Here is a 24,101-nt window from a genome sequence, read left to right on the forward strand (position 1 = left end):
ATATTTAAACCCATCCTGTGTAGTGTTCCTGGAGAAGCTATAGCCTGGTAGACCACTACTATAAAGCGTAAGACTGTCTTCAAATAACTTCTACAGAGAAAACTACTTCTGGGACTGGAATATAAAATACAAGGATCAAAAGTCTTAATTCGGAGTTGAAATGAAGGGAAAGACTATGCTCAGAGCCAACATTTGAAGTGGATTCCTTAGACATTTCATCACCTACAAACGGAAGTAGCTAACTCTGGAAGAGATTACCAAAAGAATAAAAAGAGACTAATACAATTGGAAGAAGGAAAAAAGAGAAGCATCATGCTGAAATTTCTTTCTTCCAAAAAAGGGAAACAATTCTAGAATTTGACAGTAGCTATCAAAATAGCCAATCAGAATAACTAAGTCACCCTTCAATGTCTTTTATTTGCTCCATTTCCAACACTATAGCTGAATTTGGGAGCACTGATCATTTGTCCCTATTGGATCAGATACTATCTTTTTTATGGGCAATATCTTCAACCAATATTGGCAGAATCCACAGTGCACCTCCTATCAAGATTCAAAGAGATCCCTCAAAACTCCTCCCCAAAACCAATCCATATCCCATTAGTAAAGAAGCCCTTCAAGGTATAAAGCCCTTAATAGAAGGTTACAAGACTCAAGGCCTCATTATCCCTTCCACTAGTCCCTGTAATACTCCAATTTTAGTTGCGAGAAAACCCAAGTGTGGAGGGTGTAAACTGTCTTAAGATCTCCAAGCAAAAACAATATTATTATCGCTGACACTATTGTTCCTAACTCTCATGATATTAACATCCATCCCAGCTGAAAGTAAGTTCTTTACTGAAACTGATTTATGCAGTGCATGCTATAGCACTCCAGTTGAGGAAGCTAACCAATACTTTTTTGCCTTTGGGAAGGAAAACAATTCACCTGGACAGTAATGCCTTAGGGTTTTACTGCAAGCCTTTCTTATTTCTCACAAATCCTAAAGGTTGATATGGATGATACAAAGATTCCTAAGGGTTCTACTTTGTTACAATATGTGAAAGACTCACTTCTTTGCTCTTCCTCCCAAGTCTCCTCACAGTAGACAGCATCTATTACTTGCTAAAGCTTTTGGTGCTTAAAGGACACAAAGTCGCCAAGGAAAAATTGCAGTTTGCCCAACACAAATCCAATATTTTGGGCATCTGATATCAGAACAAGAGCTCTACCTAGATCCAAAGAGGATTTATGGTGTCCTAAGTTTCCCCAAATCCAAAACTAAGCATCAACTGCAAGGTTTTCTCATACTAGTTGGTTATTGCCAAATTGGATTCCAAATCTCTTTCTCCTTTATGGCCAATACTCTGCACATTTTACTAAAGAACAATAACCACAACTCAATTTTGTGGCTAGAACACAAGAGTATAGCCTTTAAAGCCTTAAATAAGAGTTTAATGAACCCACCTGCCCTTGAGCATCCCAATTATCACATATCCTTTTTCCTTTTTGAAAAGGAAATGCCCTTGGGGTACTCACCCAAAAACATGGGGACCATCATTAACCAATGGTCTATTATACCCAACAACTGAACCCTGTGGCCCCCTTCTCTTAGAGCCATTACTGCCACTGCTCTTTTGTTTAAGGAAAAGCAGGGCACCCTTTAACCATCTTTCTACCTCATACAGTAGAAGCCCTTATGAAGTCTCATCACACTCAACATTTTTCAGTGAGCTGCCTCACTTCCTATGATATTCTTTTGTTAACTGCTCCTCACATAACCTTTCATATTGTAATAAACTTAACCCTGCTATTCTGCTCCCCTCCATTACTGACGAAGCACAATTGCTTATTAACATCCAGACCTTTCCTGATTATCTGCAGGAAACGCCTTTGAGTAACACCGAATTCTCATGGTTCACCAGGAGTTCTTTTTTCAAAGGTGACAATAGCAAATACACCTGGATATGTAATATCAACACCCTGTGATGTAACTAAAGCAGTACCTTTGCCTTTGGCTACTACAGCCCAGAAAGTCGAATAATACGTGCTCACATGGGCCTGCAACCTAACCAAGGGCAAAACTTCCAACATATACTGACAATAGACATGCTTTAAGAGTAGCTCATTTGGGAATGTTATGGAAGCAACATGGCTTCTCTACTTCCAGTGGAAATAAAATCATTGAAGATGTTCGATGAATGAAATATCTCAATATCCATTACCTTATATGTGCTTAGACAAGGCTTAAAAACACCCTAAGCTTTTACTTCTGGCTGACTATCAGAATACATGCAATGAGGAAGTGCTCGTGAAAGCAGACTTGTACAGAAATGGCGGTGTGAGGAGTGTTTCTTGAAATATGCCCTGGAAGTTGCAACCAACTTAACAGCTATAATTCAAAAAAGGATTCTCTGAACAATACACAAGTATGTCTGAGAGACCTGGACATCAAATCACCTAGAGGTGGGCAAATCAGAGGAGTAGGGGAGGAGGAAACAGGAAAGTGCAGAGACGCAGATCACGGGGCTGCAATACACAGAACGGAGCTCACTGCAGTTGAGGAAGAGGGAAGAATTCAGGCTGCAGGCACACCCCCTGGAGCCCACAATCCTGCCTCTGCGATTCAGCATATAAAACAGCTGAACCCAGCGCTCGGGACAGAGACCTCAGGTCAGAACTGTGGTTTAAGCCCTCAATGCCAGGTAGAAAACTAAAACATGGAGCCTGGCCTACTTGCTCCCACCCTCCCAGTGTTAGAAGCAGACTCCAGAAAAAATGATTAAAGAACAGTGTCAGATTAAAGAACAGAATATATACAGCCCTGAGAACAGCAACCATGCAGGCACAGATTCAGATTCACAATGCAACTAATTCTGGCAAAAGAGAAGGAACTGTAGGGCCAAGGCAACTGTGAGCTGATAGTTGCCACTGCACAGAGCCACAATCGCACCAGCTACCTCTCACAGCCCACCCCACTCCCACCTTTCTGGGGGTAATCCCTGAGGGGGCAACCAGAGTCATTCAGACACACAGGTTCTGCATCAGGCTGCAGCGGCAGCACTGAGATTTCAGAAACTCAGAACTCTATCACCCTCCACATACTCACATGGTAACAGTGCCCTGAGACCCAGGCAACCTGCTCACAAAGAAGCCCACCTTCTAGGACACGCCCCCGCCCCCCCAACTCCATCACTTGAGAAGCTGGAACAGTGCAAGAGAAAATATAACACTAACAGCGTGAGGTAAAATAAAAGGCTGCAGCAGAAGAGGGAAAAAAACATCCTAGCAACACCTACTGGAAAGCAAAAAAAAAAAAAAGACTTCTTCATATTAACCTGCTGCAAAACCCACTCCTGTAGATGCCCAGGAAGAAAAAGAATACTTCATTAATTGCCATGAATAATCAAGGTAATGTAGCAGCTCTGAAAATGGAAACTCTCCAGAAATGAACTTAAAGACATGAAAATATGTGACTTAAAAGACAGAGAATTCAAGGGGTGGCTGGTTAGCTCAGCTAATTAGGAATGTGGTGCTGATAACACCAAGGTTGACGGTTCAATCCCCGCATGGGCCACTGTGAGCTGTGCCCTCCTTTAAAATAAATAAATACATAAATAAATAAATAAAGACAAGGGAAATTAGGCTAGGAGTGAATGTTTAAATAAAAACAATAAAAATTTTTTTAAAAAAAGACTGCAGTTCTGAAAAGACTCAATGAGATGCAAGAACACAGAGATAGGCAGTTTAATGAACTCAAAAACACAAAAACAACATGAACATTTTACCAAAGAGATTGAAATTTTACAAAAGAACCAAACAAAAATTCTCTAGATGAAAAACTCAATAAAAGTAATGAAACTGAAATAGACAGCTTAGGTAGTAGAGCTGACCAAATGGAGGAAAGAATTAGTAACATCAAACATAGAAATCTCAAAATGACACAGATGGAAGAAGACAGGAGACTTGAGAGTTAAAAGAAATGAAAGAACTCTACATGAACTTTCAGACTCCATCAGAAAGAGCAGTGTAAAAATAATGCATATATCAGAAGACGAGAAAGAGAAGGATACAGAGTATATTCAAACAAACAGTCGACGAGAACCTCCCAAACCTGTGGAAAGAACTGGATCCTCGAATCCAAGAAGCAAATAGAACACCTAATTACCTCAATCCCAACAGCCCTTCTCTAAAGCGCAATGCACTGAAGCTGTCAAGACTTAATCACAAAGAAAGAATTCTTAAGGAAGCCAAAAAAGAAGACAGTAACCTACATTAGATTATAATTCGATTTTTCAGCAGAAATTCTACAAGACACGAGGTGGAATCAAACATTCAAACTATTGAAAGAGAAATTATGAGCCAAGAATAATATATCCAGCAAAGATATCCTTTAGATATGAAGGAGGAATAAAGACCTTTCCAGACATACAGAAGCTAAGGGAATTTCCTGCCCTACAAGAAATACTAAAGGAGGTTATTCGACCACCATCAACAGGGACAATTTGTGGCAACGAAAACACAAAAAGGGGGGAGTAAAGGCCTGAACCGGAATATGGGAATGGAGAAAGTAAGTGTGCTGAAGAAAATGGAATACCCTAAATATCAAACTTTCTTTTACATAAACTTAAAGATAACCACTCAAAAAAAAATCCAGAACTGAAATACATACTGTAATAAAAAAGAAACAGAGGAAAACATAATAGAATACCACCATACAGAAATAATAGACAACAACAAAAAGGCAAAGAAACAATAGAGAAACAGCCATACCAGAAAACTAAAGATAGAATGATAGGAAATCCTCATATATCAATAATCACCCTAAATGTAACTGGACTGAACTTACCAATAAAATGGCACAGAATAGCAGATTGGATGAAAAAACTAAACCAACCATATCCTGTATCCAAGAGCACATCTCAGCTACAAGGACAAGCATAGACTCAAAGTGAAAGGGTAGAAATTGACACTCCAAGCAAATGGTATCCAGAGAAAATCTGATGTAGCCCTAATGATATCAGATGAAACAGACTTCAGGGTGAAAAAGATAACAAGAGACAAAGATGGACATTTCATAATGGTAAAGGGGACTATACAACAAGAAGACATAACAGTCATCAATATTTATGCCCCTAACCAGGGAGCACCGAAATATACCAAGCAACTACTAACAGAACTAAAGGGAGAAATTGACCAAAACACAATTATGCTAGGGGACCTCAATACATCACTGACAGCTATGGATAGATCATCCAAACAGAAAAATAATGAAACAGCAGCCCTAAATGACACATTAGATGAAATGGACATAATTGACATATATAGAGCATTTCACTATAGAATACCAGACTACACATTCTTTTCTAGTGTACATGTAACATTCTCAAGGATAGACCGTATATTGGGACGTAAAACTAACCTCAGCAAATTTAAGAAGACTGAAATCATACCAAGCATATTCTCTCATCACAAAGCTTTGAAATTGAATATCAACTGCAAAAAGAAAACAGGAAAAACCACGAATACGTGAGATTAAGCAACATACTTTTAAAAAACGACTGGGTCAAAGAAGAAATTAGAGGAGAGATCAAAAGATACATAGAAACAAATGACAATGAAAATACATCCTACCAAAATTTTTGGGATGCAGCCAAAGCAGTTTTAAGAGGGAAATTTATATCATTACAGGCCTATCTCAAGAAACAAGAAAAATCCCAAATAAATAACCTCATGTTACACCTTAAAGAACTAGAAAACGAACAACAAAAGAAACCTATGGTCAGCAGAAGAAAGGAAATAATAAAAATCAGAGCAGAACTAAATGAAATAGAGAACAAAAAGACAATAGAAAAAATTAATGTGACAAAGAGCCAGTTCTTCAAAAAGATTAACAAAATTGACAAAACCTTGGGTAGGCTCACTAAGATAAAGAGAAGACACTAATAAACAAAATCGGAAATGAAAAAGGGGAAGTTATCACGGATGCCACAGAAATACAAAGGATCATCCAAGAATACTATGAAGGACTATATGCCACCAAATTCAATAACCTAGAAGAAATGGGCAAGTTCTTAGAAACATATAGCCTTCCTAGGCTGAACCATGAAGAACTGGAAAATCTAAACAGACCAATCACCAGTAACGAAATTGAATCAGTCATCCAAAACCTTCCCAAAAGCAAAAGTCTGGGACCAGATGGCTTCACTAGTGAATTCTACCAAATCTTCAAAGAGGATCTAATACCAATCCTGCTCAAACTCTTCCAAAAAATTGAAGAGAAGACAGTACTCCCTAACTCATTTTATGAGGCCAACATTACCCTGATACCAAAACCTGGCAGGGACAACACAAAAAAAGAGAACTACAGACCAGTATCTCTGATGAATAGAGGCAAAAATCCTAAACAAAATTCTAGCAAATCAAATGTAACAATGCATTAAAAAGATTATTCGTCACGACCAAGTGGGGTTCAACCCAGGCGCACGAGGATGGTTCAACATACGCAAATCCATCAATGTGATATATCACATAAACAAAATAAAGGACAAAAATCATATGATTATATCAATTGATGCAGAAAAAAGCATTTGACAAGATACAACATCCATTTATGATTAAAACACTTAATAAAAGTTATAGAAGGAAAACATATAGAATTTCTGGAGATTAAGAACTCAATAGAAGAAATTAAGAATGAAATAGCCAGCTTAGGTAGTAGAGTTGACCACGATGGAGGAAAGAATCAGTGACATCGAAGATAGAAACCTGGAAATGACAGGGATGGAAGGAGAAAGAGACTTGAGACTTAAAAGAAATGAAAGAACTCTACAAGAACTTTCTGACTCCATCAGAAAGAGCAACATAAGAATAATGGGCACACCAGAAGGAGAAGAAAGGGAGAAGGGAATGGACAATATATTCAAACAAATAGTCAATGAGAACTTCCCAAACTTGTGGAAAAAAGTGGATCCTCGAATCCAAGAAGCAAATAGAATACCTAATTATTTCAACTCCATCAGGCCTTCTCCAGGGTACATTGTACTGAAACTGTCAAAAATTAACAACAAAGACAGAATCCACGAGGCAGCCATGGAAAAAAAGACAGTAACCTACAAAGGAAAGTCCGTTAGATTATCATCAGATTTCCCAGCAGGAACTCTACAACCCAGGAGGGAGTAGAATCAAATATTCAAACTACAGAAAGAGTGAAATTATGATCCAAGAATAATATATCAAGCAAAGATATCCTTTAGATATGAAGGAGGAATAAAGACTTTTCCAGACATGCAGAAGCTGAGGGAATTTTCTAACACAGGACCTGCACTACAAGAAATGCTGAAGGAGGCTATTCAACCTGAACAAAATATCAAAAGAATACAAAACCGTGAGCCCTATTACCAACAGACAGACAAAAGCAGGAAATGGCAACCCCTACATACACAAAATAAAGAACTACACACTTAAACATAACATAAAGAGTAAAGAAAAAAACTTTTTTAAAAAATGAAAAAGAAAAAGACAACTTGCTACTGCAACTCACAGGATAAGCAGAGAAATCAACTCACAGGATAAGTAGAGATAACTTGTAAAAACAAAGACATAAAAGGGTTGAGAGCAAAGGCCTGAACTTGCAAAGGGCAATGGAGACAAGAAGCATGCTCAAGAAAAAGGAACACTGAATATATGAAACTTTCTTCTAAATAAAATTAATGGTAACCACTCAAAAAAATCCAGAACTGTGACATACAACATAAAAAAAAAAAAAAGAAATAGTGAAAAAATCATAGAATACCACCACGCTGAAATAACAAACAGCATGGAAAAGGCAAAGAAACAATGGTGACGCTGAGTCACCAGAAAATAAAAGACAGAGTTATAGGAAATCCTCATATATCAATAATCACCCTAAAAAATTGAACTGAACTCACCAATAAAAAGGCACAGGGAGCAGATAGGATCAAAAAACAAAATTCAACCATATGCTGCCTCCAAGAGTCACAACTCAGCTACAAAGACAAATATACACTCAAAATGAAAGAGTGGAAATTGATACTTCAAGCAAATGGTATTCAGAGAAAAGCAGGCGTATCTACACTTACGTAAGATAAAACAGACCTTAGGATAAAAAGGTAACAAGAGACAAAGATGGAAATTTCATAATGATAAGGAAGATATTACTACAATAAGACATAACACTTATCAATATATATGCCCCCAATCAGGGAGCACTGAAATATACAAAGCAACTACTAACAGAACTAAAACAAAAAATTGACCATAACATAATTATAGTAGGGGACCTAAATACATCATTGTCAGCTACGGATAGATTATTCAAACAGAAAAGAAATAGGAAATCTCTGCCCTAAATGACTGTAATGACGAGCGTGTGAGAGAAGGAGGAGGAGCACACTAGAGAGGAGCTAATTGATTATATATTTAGCAATATCTAAATCAATTTATTTAGCAATCTTTACTCAGTCTAGTTAGTAGTATACAGAAGTAAAAGGCAAAGGCAATTAAGGCGATCAAAGAACATACTCACAAGAATGTGTAATAACAAAAAGTAAAACGTAGTTAACATGAAATTATACACACATTAATAACAATGTTATGCAACAGAAGCTCACCGAACCATGGGAAATAACTCTGGAAAAGGTCGGGAACCAGCCAAACCTCACAGGACTTCAGCGCGGGAAGCCGCGGCCAGGAGCTCACAAGGTCCATGGTTGGAAAACTGGAGCATCTCCCTATGTCGTTTTCAAGTTCCCAAGAATGTAAGAATGATGATGAACCAAAGAATCTCTCTCCCCTATTGTAAAAATCTCTTTTTACTCACCTGACGTTGGTCTTATATATATCTTTCTCAAAAATATACCTTAGAGGGCCGGCCCGGTGGCTCAGGTGGTTGGAGCTCCGTGCTCCTAACGCCAAAGGCTGCCGGTTCGATTTCCCACATGGGCCAGTGGGCTCTCAACCACAAGGTTGCCGGTTCAATTCCTCGAATCCCACAAGGGATAGTGAGCAGCGCCCCCTGCAAACTAAGATTGAACACGGCACCTTGAGCTGAGCTGCCGCTGAGCTCCCAGATGGCTCAGTGGGTTGGAGCGCATCCTCTCAACCACAAGATTGCTGGTTCGAGTCCCACAAGGGATGGTGGGCTGCGCCTCCTGCAACTAACAATGGCAACTGGACCTGGAGCTGAGCTGTGCCCTCCACAACTAAGAAATACACACTGTTCCCCAATAAAGTCCTGTTTCCCTTCCCCCAAAATAAAATCTTTAAAAAAATAACAATATATATATACCTTAGAGCCAGGTTCTGTGTTCCTAACTCCTCCTCCAGGAATAGCCAATTCCGGAAGGGTCCAGCAGTCAATGATAACAAAAGAAAATATATTACGTATCCAGCTGAAGGGCTAGTTCTTCTGGACAGGACAAACAACATCTACTGTTCTTGCTTGGAACTATCAGCCCAAGGTCTTCCAAAGCCTGGCAACGTGCCTGTCACGTCGTCTTGATATAACTTAGCTACTTTTTCAATTCATCTGCTGATGTGGGTGAAACAGACAGAACAAAGAGGGAATTCTCTCAACTCCTGATTAAGAATTCTTTTAACCCTAAGCTAACCATCACCTCACAACACAGACAGAACAAACATCATCTCATATCTCCCCTGCTCAGGAGAATGAGACCAAAGGGGGAATTTACTCAACCCCTGATTACAACACAGAAATCACCTCACATCAAATCACCTCACATTAGATAAAAGCTAATAGACAAAAGCTCACATCAACCAATGAAGGCAAATTTTCTTCAACATCTTTACAACGACACATTAGACCAAATAGGTATGACTGACATTTATAGAGCACTTCATCTTAGAACATCAGACTATATATACATTCTTTCCTAGTGTACATGGAACATTCTCCATTCAACATTAAGGACAGACCATAAATTGAAACATAAAACTAGCCTCAGCAAATTTAAGAAGATTGAAATCATACCAAGCATACTCTCTGATCACAAGGCTTTGAAATTGGATAATTGCTGCAAAAACAAAGCAGAAAAACAAACAAATATGTGGAGATTTCACAACGTACTTTTTTTTTTAATTTTTTTTATTGGGGAATATTGGGGAGCAGTGTATTTTTCCAGGGCTCATCAGCTCCAGTCAAGTTGTTGTTTTCAATCTTGTTATGGAGGGCGTAGCTCAGCTCCAAGTCAAGTCGTCGTTTTGTTTTGTTTTTCAATCTAGTTGTGGAGGGCACAGCTCACTGGCCCATGTGGGAATTGAACCAGCGACCTGGGTGTTATGAGCACTGCGCTCTAACCAACAGAGCCAACCGACTACCCCACAACATACTTTTAAAGAATGACTGGATCAAAGAAGAAATCAGAGGAGAGATCAAAACATACATCAAATCAGAATGAAAATATATCCTAACAAAATTATTGGGATGCAGTGAAAGCAGTAATTAGAGAGAAATTTATATGATTACAGGCCTATCTCAAGAAAGAAGAAAAGGGGTAGCCAGTTGGCTCAGTTGGTTAGAGCGCAGTACTCATAACACCTCGGTTGCCAGTTCGATTCCCACATGGGCCAGTGAGCTGCACCCTCTACAACTAGAGGGAAAAACAATGGCTTGATTTGTAGCTGAGCTGCCGGTGGGCCTTCCACAACTAGATTTACAACAACAACTGGACTTGGAGCTGAGCTGCAACCACCACAACTAGATTGAAAATGACTCCACAACTAGATAGAAAACAACTTGACTTGGAGGTGATGGGTCCTGGAAAAACACACTGTTCCCCAATATTCCCCAATGAAAAAAAAAAAAGAAAAGAAAGAAGAAAAATCCCAGATAAACAACCTCATGTTATACCTTTAAAAAACTAGAAAAAGAAGAAATGAAACCCAAAATCAGCAGAAGAAAGGAAATAATAAAAATCAGAGCAAATGAAATACACAACAAAAAGACAATAGAAAAAAATAATGCAACAAAGAGCTGGTTCTTTAAAAAGATTAATAAAATTGACAAACCCTTGGCTAGACTAAGATAAAAAGAGAAAAAAAGGCAAACAAATCAGAAATGAAACAGGAGAAGTCACCATGGATATCCACAGAAATACAAATGATTGTACAAGAATACTATGAAGGACTACATGCCACCAAATTCAATAACCCAGAAGAAATAGACAAGTTCTTAAAAACATATAGCCTTCCTAGACTGAATCACGAAGAACTGGAAAATCTAAATAGAACAACCAAAAGTAAAGAAATTGAATCAGTAATCCAAAATCTTCCCAAAAGGAAAAGTCGAGGACCAGAGGGCTTCACTAGTGAATTCTAACAAACATTCAAAGAGGATCTAACTGTCCTCTTCAAACTCTTCCATAAAATTGAAGAACAGGTAATATGAACGATGTCTGACAACTAAGTTTGCAAACTCATCCTAGAGAGAGTGCTACATATCTCATTGCTGGATATCACTATGGTCATCTTCAAAGTACACCCCTTGGGAAGCTATACATCAACTCCAGAACCTAATCCATCCTTCAAAGCAATTTTGGAACTCCTTTTCTGGAATAGCCATCAGAGCTGTCGTTGTATTACCCTTTATGTCCTGAATGTCATCAAAATGGCTTCCTTTCAATATTCCCTTTATCTTTGAGTAAAAAAAGAAGTCATTGGGCGCCAGATCAGATGAGTAGGGAGGGTGTTCCAATACAGTTATATGTTTACTGGCTAAAAACCCCCTCATAGACATTTCCATGTGAGCTGGTGCATTGCCGTGATGCAAGAGCCATGAATTGTTGGTGAAAAGTTCACATCGTCTAACTTTTTCTTTTTCACGCAGCCTTTCAGCACTTTCAAATAGTAAACTTAGTTAACTGTTTGTCCAATTGGTACAAATTCATAATAAATAATCCCTCTGATGTCAAAAAAGGTTAGCAACATTGCTGCACCAAGCTAGCAAACTTAATTGTCAGAACTTTGTACTTCCTAACTCATTTTATGAGGTCAACATTACCCTGATACCAAAACCTGGTAAGGATAACACAATCAATAGAAAATTACTGACTAATCTCTCTGACGAATACAGATGCAAAAATCCTACACAAAATTCGAGCAAATCGAATACAACAATGCATTAAAGAGATTATACTTCACAATCAAGTAGCGTTCATCCCAGGGGCACAAGGATGGTTCAACATATGCAAATCAATCAGTGTGTTGTTTAAAAGAAAAAAATCATATGATTATATGAATCGATGCAGAAAAAGCACAAGACACAACATCCATTTGTGATTAAAACACTTAATAAAATGGGTATAGAAGGAAAATACCTTAACATGATAAAGGTCATACATGACAAACCATCAGCTAATACCATAATTAACGGTGAAAAACTGAAGCCCTTTGCTCTATGTTCAGGAACAAGACAGGGTTGTCCCCTATCACCAAGGTTATTCAACATAAAACTGGGAGTCCTAGCCAGAGCAATCAGGCAACAGAAAGAAATAAAAGGCATCTGAATTGCGAATGAAAAAGTTAAATTGTCACTTTTTGCACATGACATTCTTTACACAGAAAATCCTAAATACACCACCAAAAAGCCATTAGAAACAATACACAAAGACAGTAAAGTTGCCAGCTACAAAATTAACATAGAAAAATCCTTTGCATTCCTATATATTAACAATAAAATTTCAGAAAAAGAAATGAAAAAACAATTCCTTTTGCAATTACAACAAAAAGAATAAAATATCTAGGAATAACTTAACAAAGGATGTGAAGGACCTATACACTGAAAACTATATGACATTTTTAAAAGAAATTGAAGAACAGAAAAAGAAATGGAAAGACATTCTGTGTTCCCGTATTGGAAGAATCAACAGTTAAAATGGCCATATTACCCAAAGCAATATAACAGATTGAATGCAATCCCCGTCAAAATCCTTATGGCATTTTTTAAAGAAATAGAACAAAACAATCATCAGATTTGTAGGGGATCACAAAAGACTCTGAATAGCCAAAGCACTCCTAAGAAAAAAGAAGAAGGCTGGAGGTATCACACTCCCTGACTTTAGCTTGTACTAAAGAGCAACAATAATCAAAACACCATGATACTGGCAGAAAAGAGACTCACAGACCAATGGAATAGAATTGAAAACCCAGAAATAAACTCACATAAATACGGACAATTTTCTACAAAGAAGCCAAAAACATACAATGGAGAAAAGAAAGCCTCTTCAATAAATGGTGCTGGGAAAACAGGAAAGCCACGTGCAAAAGAATAAAACTGTAGACTGCTATCTATCACCAAATACCAAAATTAACTCAAAATGGATGAAAGACCTAAACAGAAGACCTGAAACAATAAACTGCATAGACGAAAGCGTAGATACTAACCTTATGGACCATGGGTTCAAAGAGGACTTTATAAATTTGACGTTAAAGGCAAGGGAAGTAAAAGCTAAAATAAATTAATGGGATATATCAAACCAAAAAGCTTCTGCACAGCAAAAGAAACCATCAATAAAACAAAGAGGCAACCAACCGAATGGGAGAAGATATTTGCAAACAACGCCTCGGATAAAGGGCTAATATCCAAAATATATAAGGAACTCATACAACTCAACAACAAAAAGACAAACGACCCAATTAAAAACTGGGCAGAAGACATGGACAGAAACTTCTCCCAACAAGACATACAAACGGCCAACTGATATATTAAAAAATGTTCAACTTCACTAGCTATTAGGGAAATGCAAATCAAAACCACAATGAGATATCACCTCACACCTGTTAGAACGGCTATCGTCAACAAGACAAATAGTAAAAAGTGTTGGAGAGGCTGTGGAGAAGAAGGAACCTTCATATACTCTTGGTGGGAATGTAGATTGGTACAGCACCTATGAAAAACAATGTGGACGTTCTCAAAAAATTAAGAATACATAGAATTACCATATGACCCAGCTATCCATTTCTTGGGTATCAACACAAAAAAAATCTGAAAACATTTACCATAAAGATATATGTACTCCATTGTTCACTGCAGCCAAGACATGGAAACCAAACTGTCCTTCGATAGATGACTGGATAAAGATGTGGTATATACACACGATGTAATACTACTCTGTCATAAGGTAAGATGAAATACTGCCACCTGTGACAATATGGATGGATCTTGAGATTATTAAACTAAGTGAAATAAATAAAACAGAAAAAGTCGAGAACCATATGACTTCACTCATATGTGGTATATAAAACTGAACTCAACAAAGGAACAAGACAAAGAAACAAAAACTCATAGACACACACAACAGCTTAGTGGTTACCAGAGGGTAAGTGGCGGGGGGGAGTGGTACAAGACAGTAAAGGGGGTTAAATATATGGTGATGAAAAAAGAACTGACTCTGAGTGGTGAACACATAATGCAATATATAGATGATGTATTGTAGCCTCAGTGACCCTTAATTTGATTGAAACTTGTGTGAGACTCGGAAGTAGAACTACCCAGTTGAGCTATTCCCAGATTCTTGACCCTCAGAAATTGATGAGAAAATAACATTTGCTTTAAGCTACTTCAGTTTTGAGACAATCTGTCACATAGCAATAGATAACTAATACAACTACTGAAAAGAAAAATTGATAACGTCTTTAAAACTCATAGAATGAAGAGGGCAGAAGTGAGTATCAAGTCAAAAACACTAAGATCTAAGTCAGGATCTAGAGTAAGTACCTAGCATTAAGCTTTTTGATTATAGTTTAAGTACCTGACATTAAGTTTTTGATTGCCAAGGCATCTATTTCAGAAGACATCCATCTTGAATAAACATATGGCTAGTTACATGACACAGCTACTAGCAAAACAAGATAAGGAATTAGGCCACTCCCACACATGAAGCCCCCTCTTTCAGAAAGCCCTGGGTAACCTAGATAACGGACCATTTAAGTGAACCCACTTATCCCTTCTGGTGCCCCAATTCCCACTCTTAGGCTTTAAATTAGTCAATGAAGAGTGAACCCAGGAAACCCTAGACACACCACCCTCCAACCGTAATAAAGGCAGATGCCAGGTCTGACTGCCCTTCTCCCCTACCTCTTTTTCTCCCCCATACCCCACTCTGACATAACTGTGTGGACCTTGGGTGTGCAATGTACCCTCCAGGACCAGTGAGCAGCAAATCTTGTTCCTCAGAGTTCCTTGATGGTTTTTGCTAAAGTGCATCCTGCAATCATAAGAATCACAAGGTCTAGTCCAGCCACAACATTGGTTCCAGGGGAGGAAAATGTCTGTGGGGGCTTGCTACAAGTAATATGGGGGTAGGGAAGTGCCTTAGGCAGTCCTAGCCAAGAGTATCACTATCAATAGGCAGAGACCAGCAAGACACAGTAGGAACGGCTAGGGCCTAGTGGACTAAGGCTGAGAGAATAACTTCATCATACACTGAATTTAAACTGATCTCTCAGGAAAGGTCAAATACAGATCTGAAAGTCATCTATATAGCAGTGACAGCTAACATCAATGTACAAGATCGCCCAGAACAAACTTGTAACAAAAGAAAATGCACAAGGTCAAAAATTAGAACATGTTAGGAAGACAGCAGAGAGAAGTAAATGAGGGGGCGGCCTGTTAGCTCAGTTGATTAGAGCAAGGTGCTCTTAACAATGAGATTGCTGGCTCCATCCCCACATGGACCACTGTGAGCTGTGCCTTCCACAAATATATTGAAACAACTACTTGACTTAGAGCTGATGGGTCCTGGAAAAACACACTTAAAATAAATAAAAGTTTAAAAGTATACATATTTAAAATATATATATATTTTTTTAAAAGAGAAAGAAGTAAATGACCAGTTGCAAGACAGGAAGAGAATCAGTACAGTAACATTCAGGGATGCTCCAAAAAAATAAATAAGTAAAAGCAGGTAAATGTGTCAAATGCTACAGTGATCCGGTAAATAACTTATATTGGATTTAATATCATGTATTTCCTTGATTTTTTCCACATTTTAATATTTCTGAAATCAGGATGTGTCTTACAGTAAATAAGTATGTTTGACATAGATTCCTTTTATTCTTTTAAATCAGTTACAAAATTGACAGTGTGTCTGACAATCAATGATATTTCAGAAGCAAGGAAACAGTAGTGACAAGGAAGTTGAATCAGTAGATATGGACTACTTTTTCAGAAAGCTTTTTAGTAAAAGGAAGGCATGTCAAGAAAGTAAGCACTGGTTTTGCTTCTTTAAACTTTTAGTATGATGAGACATGTATATTTGTAAGCAAGAAACTTAGAAATAGCTTTATAAAGGTAAAGGTCACATGCCAGGAAAAACAATTCACGGAACAAAAAAGCACCAGGTTCAATATTTTAAATAACACTCACGCAATATTTCCTACAAAAGTACTCCGTGCCCAGACAGTGTAACAGACTGGCAGCAGTTAGATTCAGACTCCTCTCCTACTGAAACAGGAAGAGAAAGATTCAGAAAAAGTTTAGGGTAGAAAGGAAAGTGTGACAACAGATATCTGGAGGGAAAAACAGCAGTAATGCCGTTCCAGTATCCACCGAGGTCTCGGTGTATTATTATACGACAAGAGTCAAAAAAAGACAAATGAAGTGCCCAACACTAGCAAGTGCAAATATATCTCACACGCTTGTTCCAGATTCAACTCCAGTCGCTCACTTCCGTCACCCGTATGGCTGCAACCCCACGCCTTTCCCACGGAAGTGGCTCTTCCCTCCGCACCTCCAGCGAGTTTTCTTTCCAGATCTCCGCATCCGACCCTGCGACCCTACAGGCGCAACTCCCGACGGCCGGCGGAGAGCTCGGTCAGCACACCTGGGCAGGGACCAACCTCAGGAGCCTCACTCCGCGACGCGGGCTCTGTCCACACTCAAAGACGGAACCGGCCGCAGACTCGCCAGGGATCCCTGTCAGCAGAGCGCCCATCTCGCTCCTGCCAGCCCAGGGCCAGCCACGCGGGCCCAGGGCCCTGGGGGCCAGGCGGACGCGGTAAAAGACCGAGCCGGACGAGCTACCCCGCGGAGTTCCCGGACAAGCTACCCCGCGGAGTTCCCGAACGACCGTAGTAGACAGCGCGGCGTCGACTCCCAGCCCACAGCATACCTTCTGTCCGCGAGAATTACCGCCGTGGGACATATCCAGGAGCACCTCTAGCCACAACGGAGCCTCTTCAGCAGCTTGCCTCCTCAAGGCGCGGGAAGGCTGAGCGCCGCCAAACACCTAGGGCACTTGGGCGAAGGGCGGTGCTTCTCCGAATGCACCGCCCTCTAGTCGCTGCGCGTCCTAGCGCGCGCTGCGATTGGATGGCGGTCGGGCGTGGGACTCCGCGCTCTCCGCGCACAAACGGGCTGCTTTGCTGGGTTGAGAGACTGGTGGGTATGGTTCTCATCACCGCTTTGAGTTGGTAGGGGAGCAGCCCTGCTCGTCCAGCTTCTTCGCCGGGCCTCGGGAACCTGCAGAGCGCTCTCTGAGAAGGCCACACTGTTGGACTTCGGGCTCCTGGTCGGGGAATTTCTGGAATGGTGCCTCAGGCGGAAGGTCAGCCTCCAAGTGTTGTTTTTCAAATAAAGCTCATTTGTGGCCTGTTTTGTCAGGCATCAACTGACCTTAAATCAAAATAAAATGAAAACCCGAAGTAGGTTATGAATTCAACAAACAATACTTAAGGAATGTGTTAAAAAAGTGAATTTCCCCTGCTGAAAGTGTTTAAGAAAGATTTTATTGAGTCAAAAATGGTAACCAAAAAGCAGGCCGATCTTGGGACATGAAGTCCAAACCACCGGCAGCATGGCCAGTGTCTATGTAAGAAAAGTCCAAACTAGTAGAGAATTTTTATGACTGAAACTGGCAATTACCTGGAGGCAAAATCTCAACGGATTAAGAAAATGCTCCAGAGAATGGCAGTTTCGTAGCCTATTTTATACATTTGAGTCAAAGGAGGACACAGAGGGTTACATGAAATCCATGTAGTAGGTTAAGAGGTGGGAGAAAGCAAAGTGGGGGGGGGGGGAGGAATCTCTGTTATTGAATAAAAAGTAAAACGGAAAGAAACATACTTATTTTACATTGATGAATACCTGATAGTTAATAATATTTACAGCGCATAGAGATGGTATTTGGGGAACACAATAGCAGTGAGAGGTTCTGTGTGGTGGGTGTGCCCTTAGGGGGTCTGGAAAGGGAGATTAGATTACTCTGACATTTCAAAGGTAAATTATCTTAGATTCAGAAAGACAATAGACTCACTTAAGGTAAAGATTGACTTTTGTCAAGGAATACAGGCTAAAGATCTGATTTCCCACCATGACTCACCTTAATTAGGAATGTTTATGTTCACGCAATCCTATGTGGTTATTTTCAGTTTTAACATGCTGTCACTTTTCCATCCACAGTTTCCTGTTTTGGTCATAAATCAATCCAAAGGATGCATTGATGACCAAACTTTTCATTGGATAGTGTGGTCCCACGGTGCTAAGAAGGCTCATTCCTAGGAAGTCTTAATGTCAGCATTTGTCTTGCTGAATGTTGGACAATTGAGGTGGGGCAAGACCATAACATCACATGGCAGTCAATGCCGAATTTTTTTTTTAAAGAAAAAGCAAGCAAATGAAAGACAATCATAGTCTACATGTCTTCATTAAATACAGAGTGTACACAAAAAACTATACACATTTTAAGGAAGGAAAACTGTATTAAAATTGTAATATTCTGGCCAGCCCAGTGGCTCAGGTGCTTGGAGCTCCATGCTCCTAACACCTAAGGTCGCAGGTTCAATTCCCACATGGGCCAGTGACCTGCTTCCTCTGCAGCTAAGATTGTGAACAATAGCTCTCTCTGGAGGTGGGCTACCTTGAACAACCAAAAGTTGGCGTGAGCTGCCGAGGGCTAACGTGTGCTTCCATGAGTGGCCAGTGTGAATGGCTGGCAGCTGGGGAGAACTTCCCTGAGTTGTGAGTAGCCTAACTATGACTGACGACCGACTGCCTCAGCCAGGCAGGGAGGGAGGGAGCGTAAGGCACATAATACCAGCATGGGCCAGGGAATTGTGTCCTACACAACTGATGGAGAAACTGACCTAAAATGGTGGCCTGAGCGGAGAAAAGTCCCCAGCCTAAGCCCCAGCCCACTTCCGCATAACCCCCTCCAAGCCACACCCCAAGCCAATCACCACACGACACCTACCCCTTGCCCAACTCAAGGAAGTCCCCAACCCATAAAAACCTGCTCAAAACCTTGCTAGCGTCTCAGTCTTTGGGAAAGGTCTCTCTGAGCCCGCCGGCATAATAAAGCTGAACTTCCAAACTCTCTGAGTGCCGCTTGGGTTCTTTCTGGTCCTGGTATCCGTAACATTGTTGGTCCCTGACCGGGAAACCCAACCACGCTGGCCCCTTGAGCCACCGGTTTGGGCGAGAGCGGGCCATACGGTAGTGGGAGAGCTGAGACAGAGCTAGGCACGCACTGCTGATTTTGACAGGCCCAGGACCAGCGACCTCCCGCCGGCTCTGGCCCGTGACTCCTGCTGGACCCCCAGTAGAGAGAAAGGATGGACAGTCAAACAGGACATTGGACACGGTAAGACCCCAGGGCCCGGACCCAGTTAGGCCTGCCTAAGGGCAGAAGGGGAGCCTGATCACCTCCCGCTGAGTCCCACTTTGGACTCTAGTTAGGGCTGTTCCGGGGGAAGGGCATCTTTCCTCTCTGAATGAATGTGTGTGTGCTTGGTCCCGAACAGAATTCTGTGTGGATCACGACCTGTTGACTACGGAGCCCGAGTGAGCCCGTTCCATGGTAGCATCATATGGCATAACGGTGATTCACACTCTCAGAGTGCGACCAAGGCTGGAGCTTATACGGGCACACCTTAGCCAAGATGTACCCAAAGCTCCTGCGAGGGACACGGCCAGGCAAGCACCTGATTGAGACCCTTCTCTTGTCAACGCAACACTAAACATCATGGGAGGGAGTCACGGGAAGCCCACGGTTCTAGATTGCATGTTAAAGAATTTCAGGAAAGGTTTCGGAGGCAACTATGGGGTCAAGATGACCCCCAGACGTCTCCGCACTTTATGAGAACTGGAGTGGCCAAGTTTTAACGTGGGATGGCCCCCAGAAGGCACTCTTGAGCTCCCCACGATTCGCCGAGTCTACATAGTTGTCACCGGGACCCCAGGACATCCAGACCAGTTCCTTTACTTTGAGCTCGTGGTTGGAAATAGCCCGAACCCTTCCTCCTTGGGTACAGTTCTGCTCCAATAGTAAGGGACAGTCCAGGATCCTCGTTGCACAGAACCCACAAGGCCACGCCCAGAAAGACATGACTAAGACCATTTACCAGGGAGACCCCGACAAAGAGCTGCCATCACCTCCCTATGCACCACGGCCAACGGCTGGCGTGGCCCCGCCGCTTCCAGACACTCCGCCTCCATCTGACACCCCCCAGGCTGACACCCGACCTCCCAAGCCCTCCCCAGGGAGGCCCTGATCCTACACACCAACCCTCACCGGGGCCTACTAGTCAACTTCGGTCCAAAGACCCGCCTGCACTTTAGCTGCCCCTCTGGGAGACCAGAGGGCCAGACCAAGTTGGAAATGACGGGACCCTCCAGCCAGGACGCCCCGTCATCTACCACCAGCCTTTCTCCACCACTGACCTGTTGAATTGGAAACATCATACCCCAGCTTACTCGAAGAAACCACAAGCCATGATAGATCTTATAGATTCTATCTTCCACACTCATCGCCCCACCGGGGGGACTGTCAACAGCTCCTCCGAATGCTCTTCAACACCGAAGAACACCGGCGGATCATACAGGGGGCTAGGCAGTGGCTGGAAGAAGTGGCCCCCGGAGAAGTCCTGGATGCTGCCACCTGGGTGACCGAGGCTGCTCCAGATGCGCGGCCTGATTGGGACTTTAATACTGAAGCGGGGAGAGGAGCAATCCGCCGATACCAAGATGCACTCCTACGAGGGTTGCGGGCAGGGGCCCGAAAACCCACCAATATGTCCAAAAGAGCCTATGTAACCCAAAATGAGGAAGAAACTCCTGGCGACTTCTATGAACGTCTCTGTGAGGCGTTCCGAGTCCACACCCCATTTGATCCAGAAGACCCCGAGAATCAGAGGATGATAAAGGCAGCCTTTGTCACTCAGGCAGCTCCTGATATCTGCCAAAAACTCCAAAAACTTGAGGGGATCGCAGGAATGAATATCACCCAGCTCTTGGAGGTGGCTAACAAGGTTTATCGGAACCGTGAGGTTGTAGCTAAACGAGAGGCCAATAAGAGGATGAGAGAAAAAGTAACCCTCCTTGCGGCTGCTCTCCAACAAGGAGGGGATAGGCCCGGAAGAAAAGGGCCTCCACATCGGCAGGAAGACCCCCATCCTCACGCCCTGCTAAAAGAAGACCAATGCACGTATTGTAAGGAACTGGGCCATTGGAGGAATGAGTGCCCCAACCGTCGGAAAGGAAAGCCTCGGCCTCCCCGTGGTCCCAACCCAACCAGCCTGGAGCCTGACTTCATAGGATTAGCGGGAATCAAGTCGGACTGAGGAGGACTGGGCTGGTTTGAACTCGGCCCCCACAAGCCCACAGTTGACTTAGATGGAGGAGGCCAAACAGTGACTTTTATGGTAGATACTGGAGCAGAACACTCCGTAGTCACCACGCCAGTGGCACCGCTCGGGGACCACAGAGTCACCATAATGGGAGCCACCGGGGATCAAGCTAAGAGCCGACCATTCTGCCAGGCTCGGACGTGTAAATTAGGAGGACACACCATGTCACACGAGTTCCTCTACTTACCAGACTGGCCGATCTTGCTACTGGGACGCGACCTCCTTACCAAGTTAGGGGCGCAAATCTCCTTCGAACCATCAGGTCAAGCCACCATGTCACTGCAGCCCCTTCTGTCACTGCAGAAGGACTTATTCTGTCTATCACCACCCCGAGGGAAGAGAATGTAGGCTTTACGGGACCGGCAGTGTAGAACAGAACCCAGAAGCCTACAGGGCCGATTTCCTGGAGGTTTGGGCTGCAGATAACCTGCCTGGGCTAGCAAAACATAAGGCCCCAGTACCATAAGGCTACGCCAATACTCCATCTCCAGAAAAGCTCGGGCAGGGATTCAAAAACACCTCGCCCGTCTCAGAACAACAGGGATACTGGTAGAGTGCCAGTCGCCATGGACTACGCCCCTCCTGCCAATAAGGAAGCCCAATGGAGAATACTGGCCAGTACAAGATTTAAGAGCGGTAAACCAAGCCACAGTCTCCCTACACCCCGTAGTCCCAAATCCGTATACTCTCCTCAGTCAGCTGCCCCCAGAGGCCAGAGGGTTCACCTGCCTGGACCTGAAAGATGCTTTCTTCTGCATTCGGTTGGCGCCCCAGAGCCAATCACTGTTCGCCTTCAAAAGGACTGAACCTGATACCAGTTGGCAGCTCCAGCTGACATGGACTCGGCTCCCACAGGACTTCAAAAACTCCCCAACCCTCTTTGGGGGAGCGCTAGCCTCAGATTTAGCCACCTTCCCTCAAGAAGAATACTGCTGCACTCTATTGCAATATGTGGATGATCTGCTCCTAGCCTGTGCCACCAAAACCGAGTGCCAAATTGCAACATGGCACTCCTGTCCCATTTAGCCGAGACGGGGTATAGAGTCTCCTGGAGAAAAGCCCAGCTCTGCGGAAAACAAGTACAATACTTGGGCTTTGTCATCTCTAAAGACAGCGGGCCCTCAGCACCAAGTGGAAGAAAGTCATCACTTCCCTCCCTCAGCCCACCAACTGGAGAGCACTCAGTGAGTTCCTCGGAGCCTCTGACTTCTGCTGGATCTGGATCCCTGGCTTTTCAGCAATAGCCCGGCCCTTATATGAGGCTCTAACTGGTCAAGAAAAAGCCCCCATGCTATGGACAGAAGATCAAGAACATGCTTTCCAGCAGCTCAAGAGCTCACTTGGACAGGCCCCAGTCCTTAGGTTACCTGATGCTGCGAGGCCATTCCACGTATTTGTCCATGAAAAAGACAAAATAATCGTAAGACTGCTGGCCCAAACAGTTGGACCATGGCTCTGTCCCATCACCTACCTCTCAAAGAAACTAGACCTTGTAGCAGTGGGTTGACCACCATGCCTGCGGGCCCTAGCAGCCACTGTAATTCTCATCAAAGAGGCAGATGAGGTTACCTTAGGCCAGAGACTCATAGTTAAGGTAACCCACTCAGTCACCACCTTAATGAACAGTCAAGGACCGCGATGGCTGTCGAATGCACGGCTGACTCAGTATCAGGGGCTACTCCTGGAAAACCCTCGGATCTCGTTAGAAACTGTGCGCTCCCAGCCACTTTCCTGCCTACTAAGGAAGGGGATCCAGAACATGACTGTATAGAAGTTATCAACAAGGTCTACACCACCAGACCCGACCTCCGGGACAGCCCACATCCTAACCCAGAACTTATTCTGTATACTGACAGCAGCAGCTTCCTGAGGGATGGAAAACGTCATGCAGGGTATGCGGTAACTACCACAGATGAGGTACTCAAGGCAGGGGCATTTCCATCGGGATGGTCGGCCCAACGGGCAGAACTATGGGCACTAATAAGAGCCCTTAGTCTATCTGAGGCCTGAAAAGTCAGCATCTACACTGACTCTCGGTATGCATTTGCTACTGTCCATATCCGTGGGGCTATATAGAAAGAGGCCTTCTGACCAAGGAGGGAAAAAATATTAAAAATAAACAAGAAATCCTTAAGCTCTTACAAGCCATTTGGCTTCCCCAACAGGTTGTAGTTATCCATTGTCGGGGCCACCAGAGGGGCAATGAGCCCTCAGCAGTCAGGAACAAGCTCGCCGACACCACGGGCAAATCAGCGGCGATGGGAAGCCCTAGTGAACTACTCTTGGTCACTAATACTACCACCACATCCCTCCCGCAGTACACAACAGAAGAACTCAGAGGGGCAAAGTCAGAAAGGGCCACCTGATTGCCACAAACGTGTTGGCAACTGCCCGATGGAAGATTCTTCATCCTAGCCCTGCTAGGTCCTCAAGTAACTGCTGAATATCACAAGTTAACC

The 24,101-nt window shown here is 42.6% G+C and overlaps 1 protein-coding gene across 1 annotated transcript in view; it reads right to left on the reverse strand.

Annotated features, from left to right (window-relative positions):
- The window catches only part of SPIDR (scaffold protein involved in DNA repair), a 539,429-nt gene extending 522,191 nt beyond the window's left edge, over positions 1-17,238 (reverse strand). Inside the window, exons 1-2 of the mRNA XM_033125816.1 lie at positions 17,130-17,238; positions 16,385-16,459 (exon numbers count right to left, since the gene is read on the reverse strand). Of these exons, the coding sequence (XP_032981707.1) occupies positions 16,385-16,459; positions 17,130-17,162 (108 nt within the window). The 5' untranslated portion in view covers positions 17,163-17,238. The remainder of the gene's footprint in view (positions 1-16,384; positions 16,460-17,129) is intronic.
- Positions 17,239-24,101: the final 6,863 nt, after the last annotated feature.

This window comes from Rhinolophus ferrumequinum, chromosome 14 (genome assembly GCF_004115265.2).
Source record: "Rhinolophus ferrumequinum isolate MPI-CBG mRhiFer1 chromosome 14, mRhiFer1_v1.p, whole genome shotgun sequence".
Classification (NCBI taxonomy): Eukaryota; Metazoa; Chordata; class Mammalia; order Chiroptera; family Rhinolophidae; genus Rhinolophus; species Rhinolophus ferrumequinum.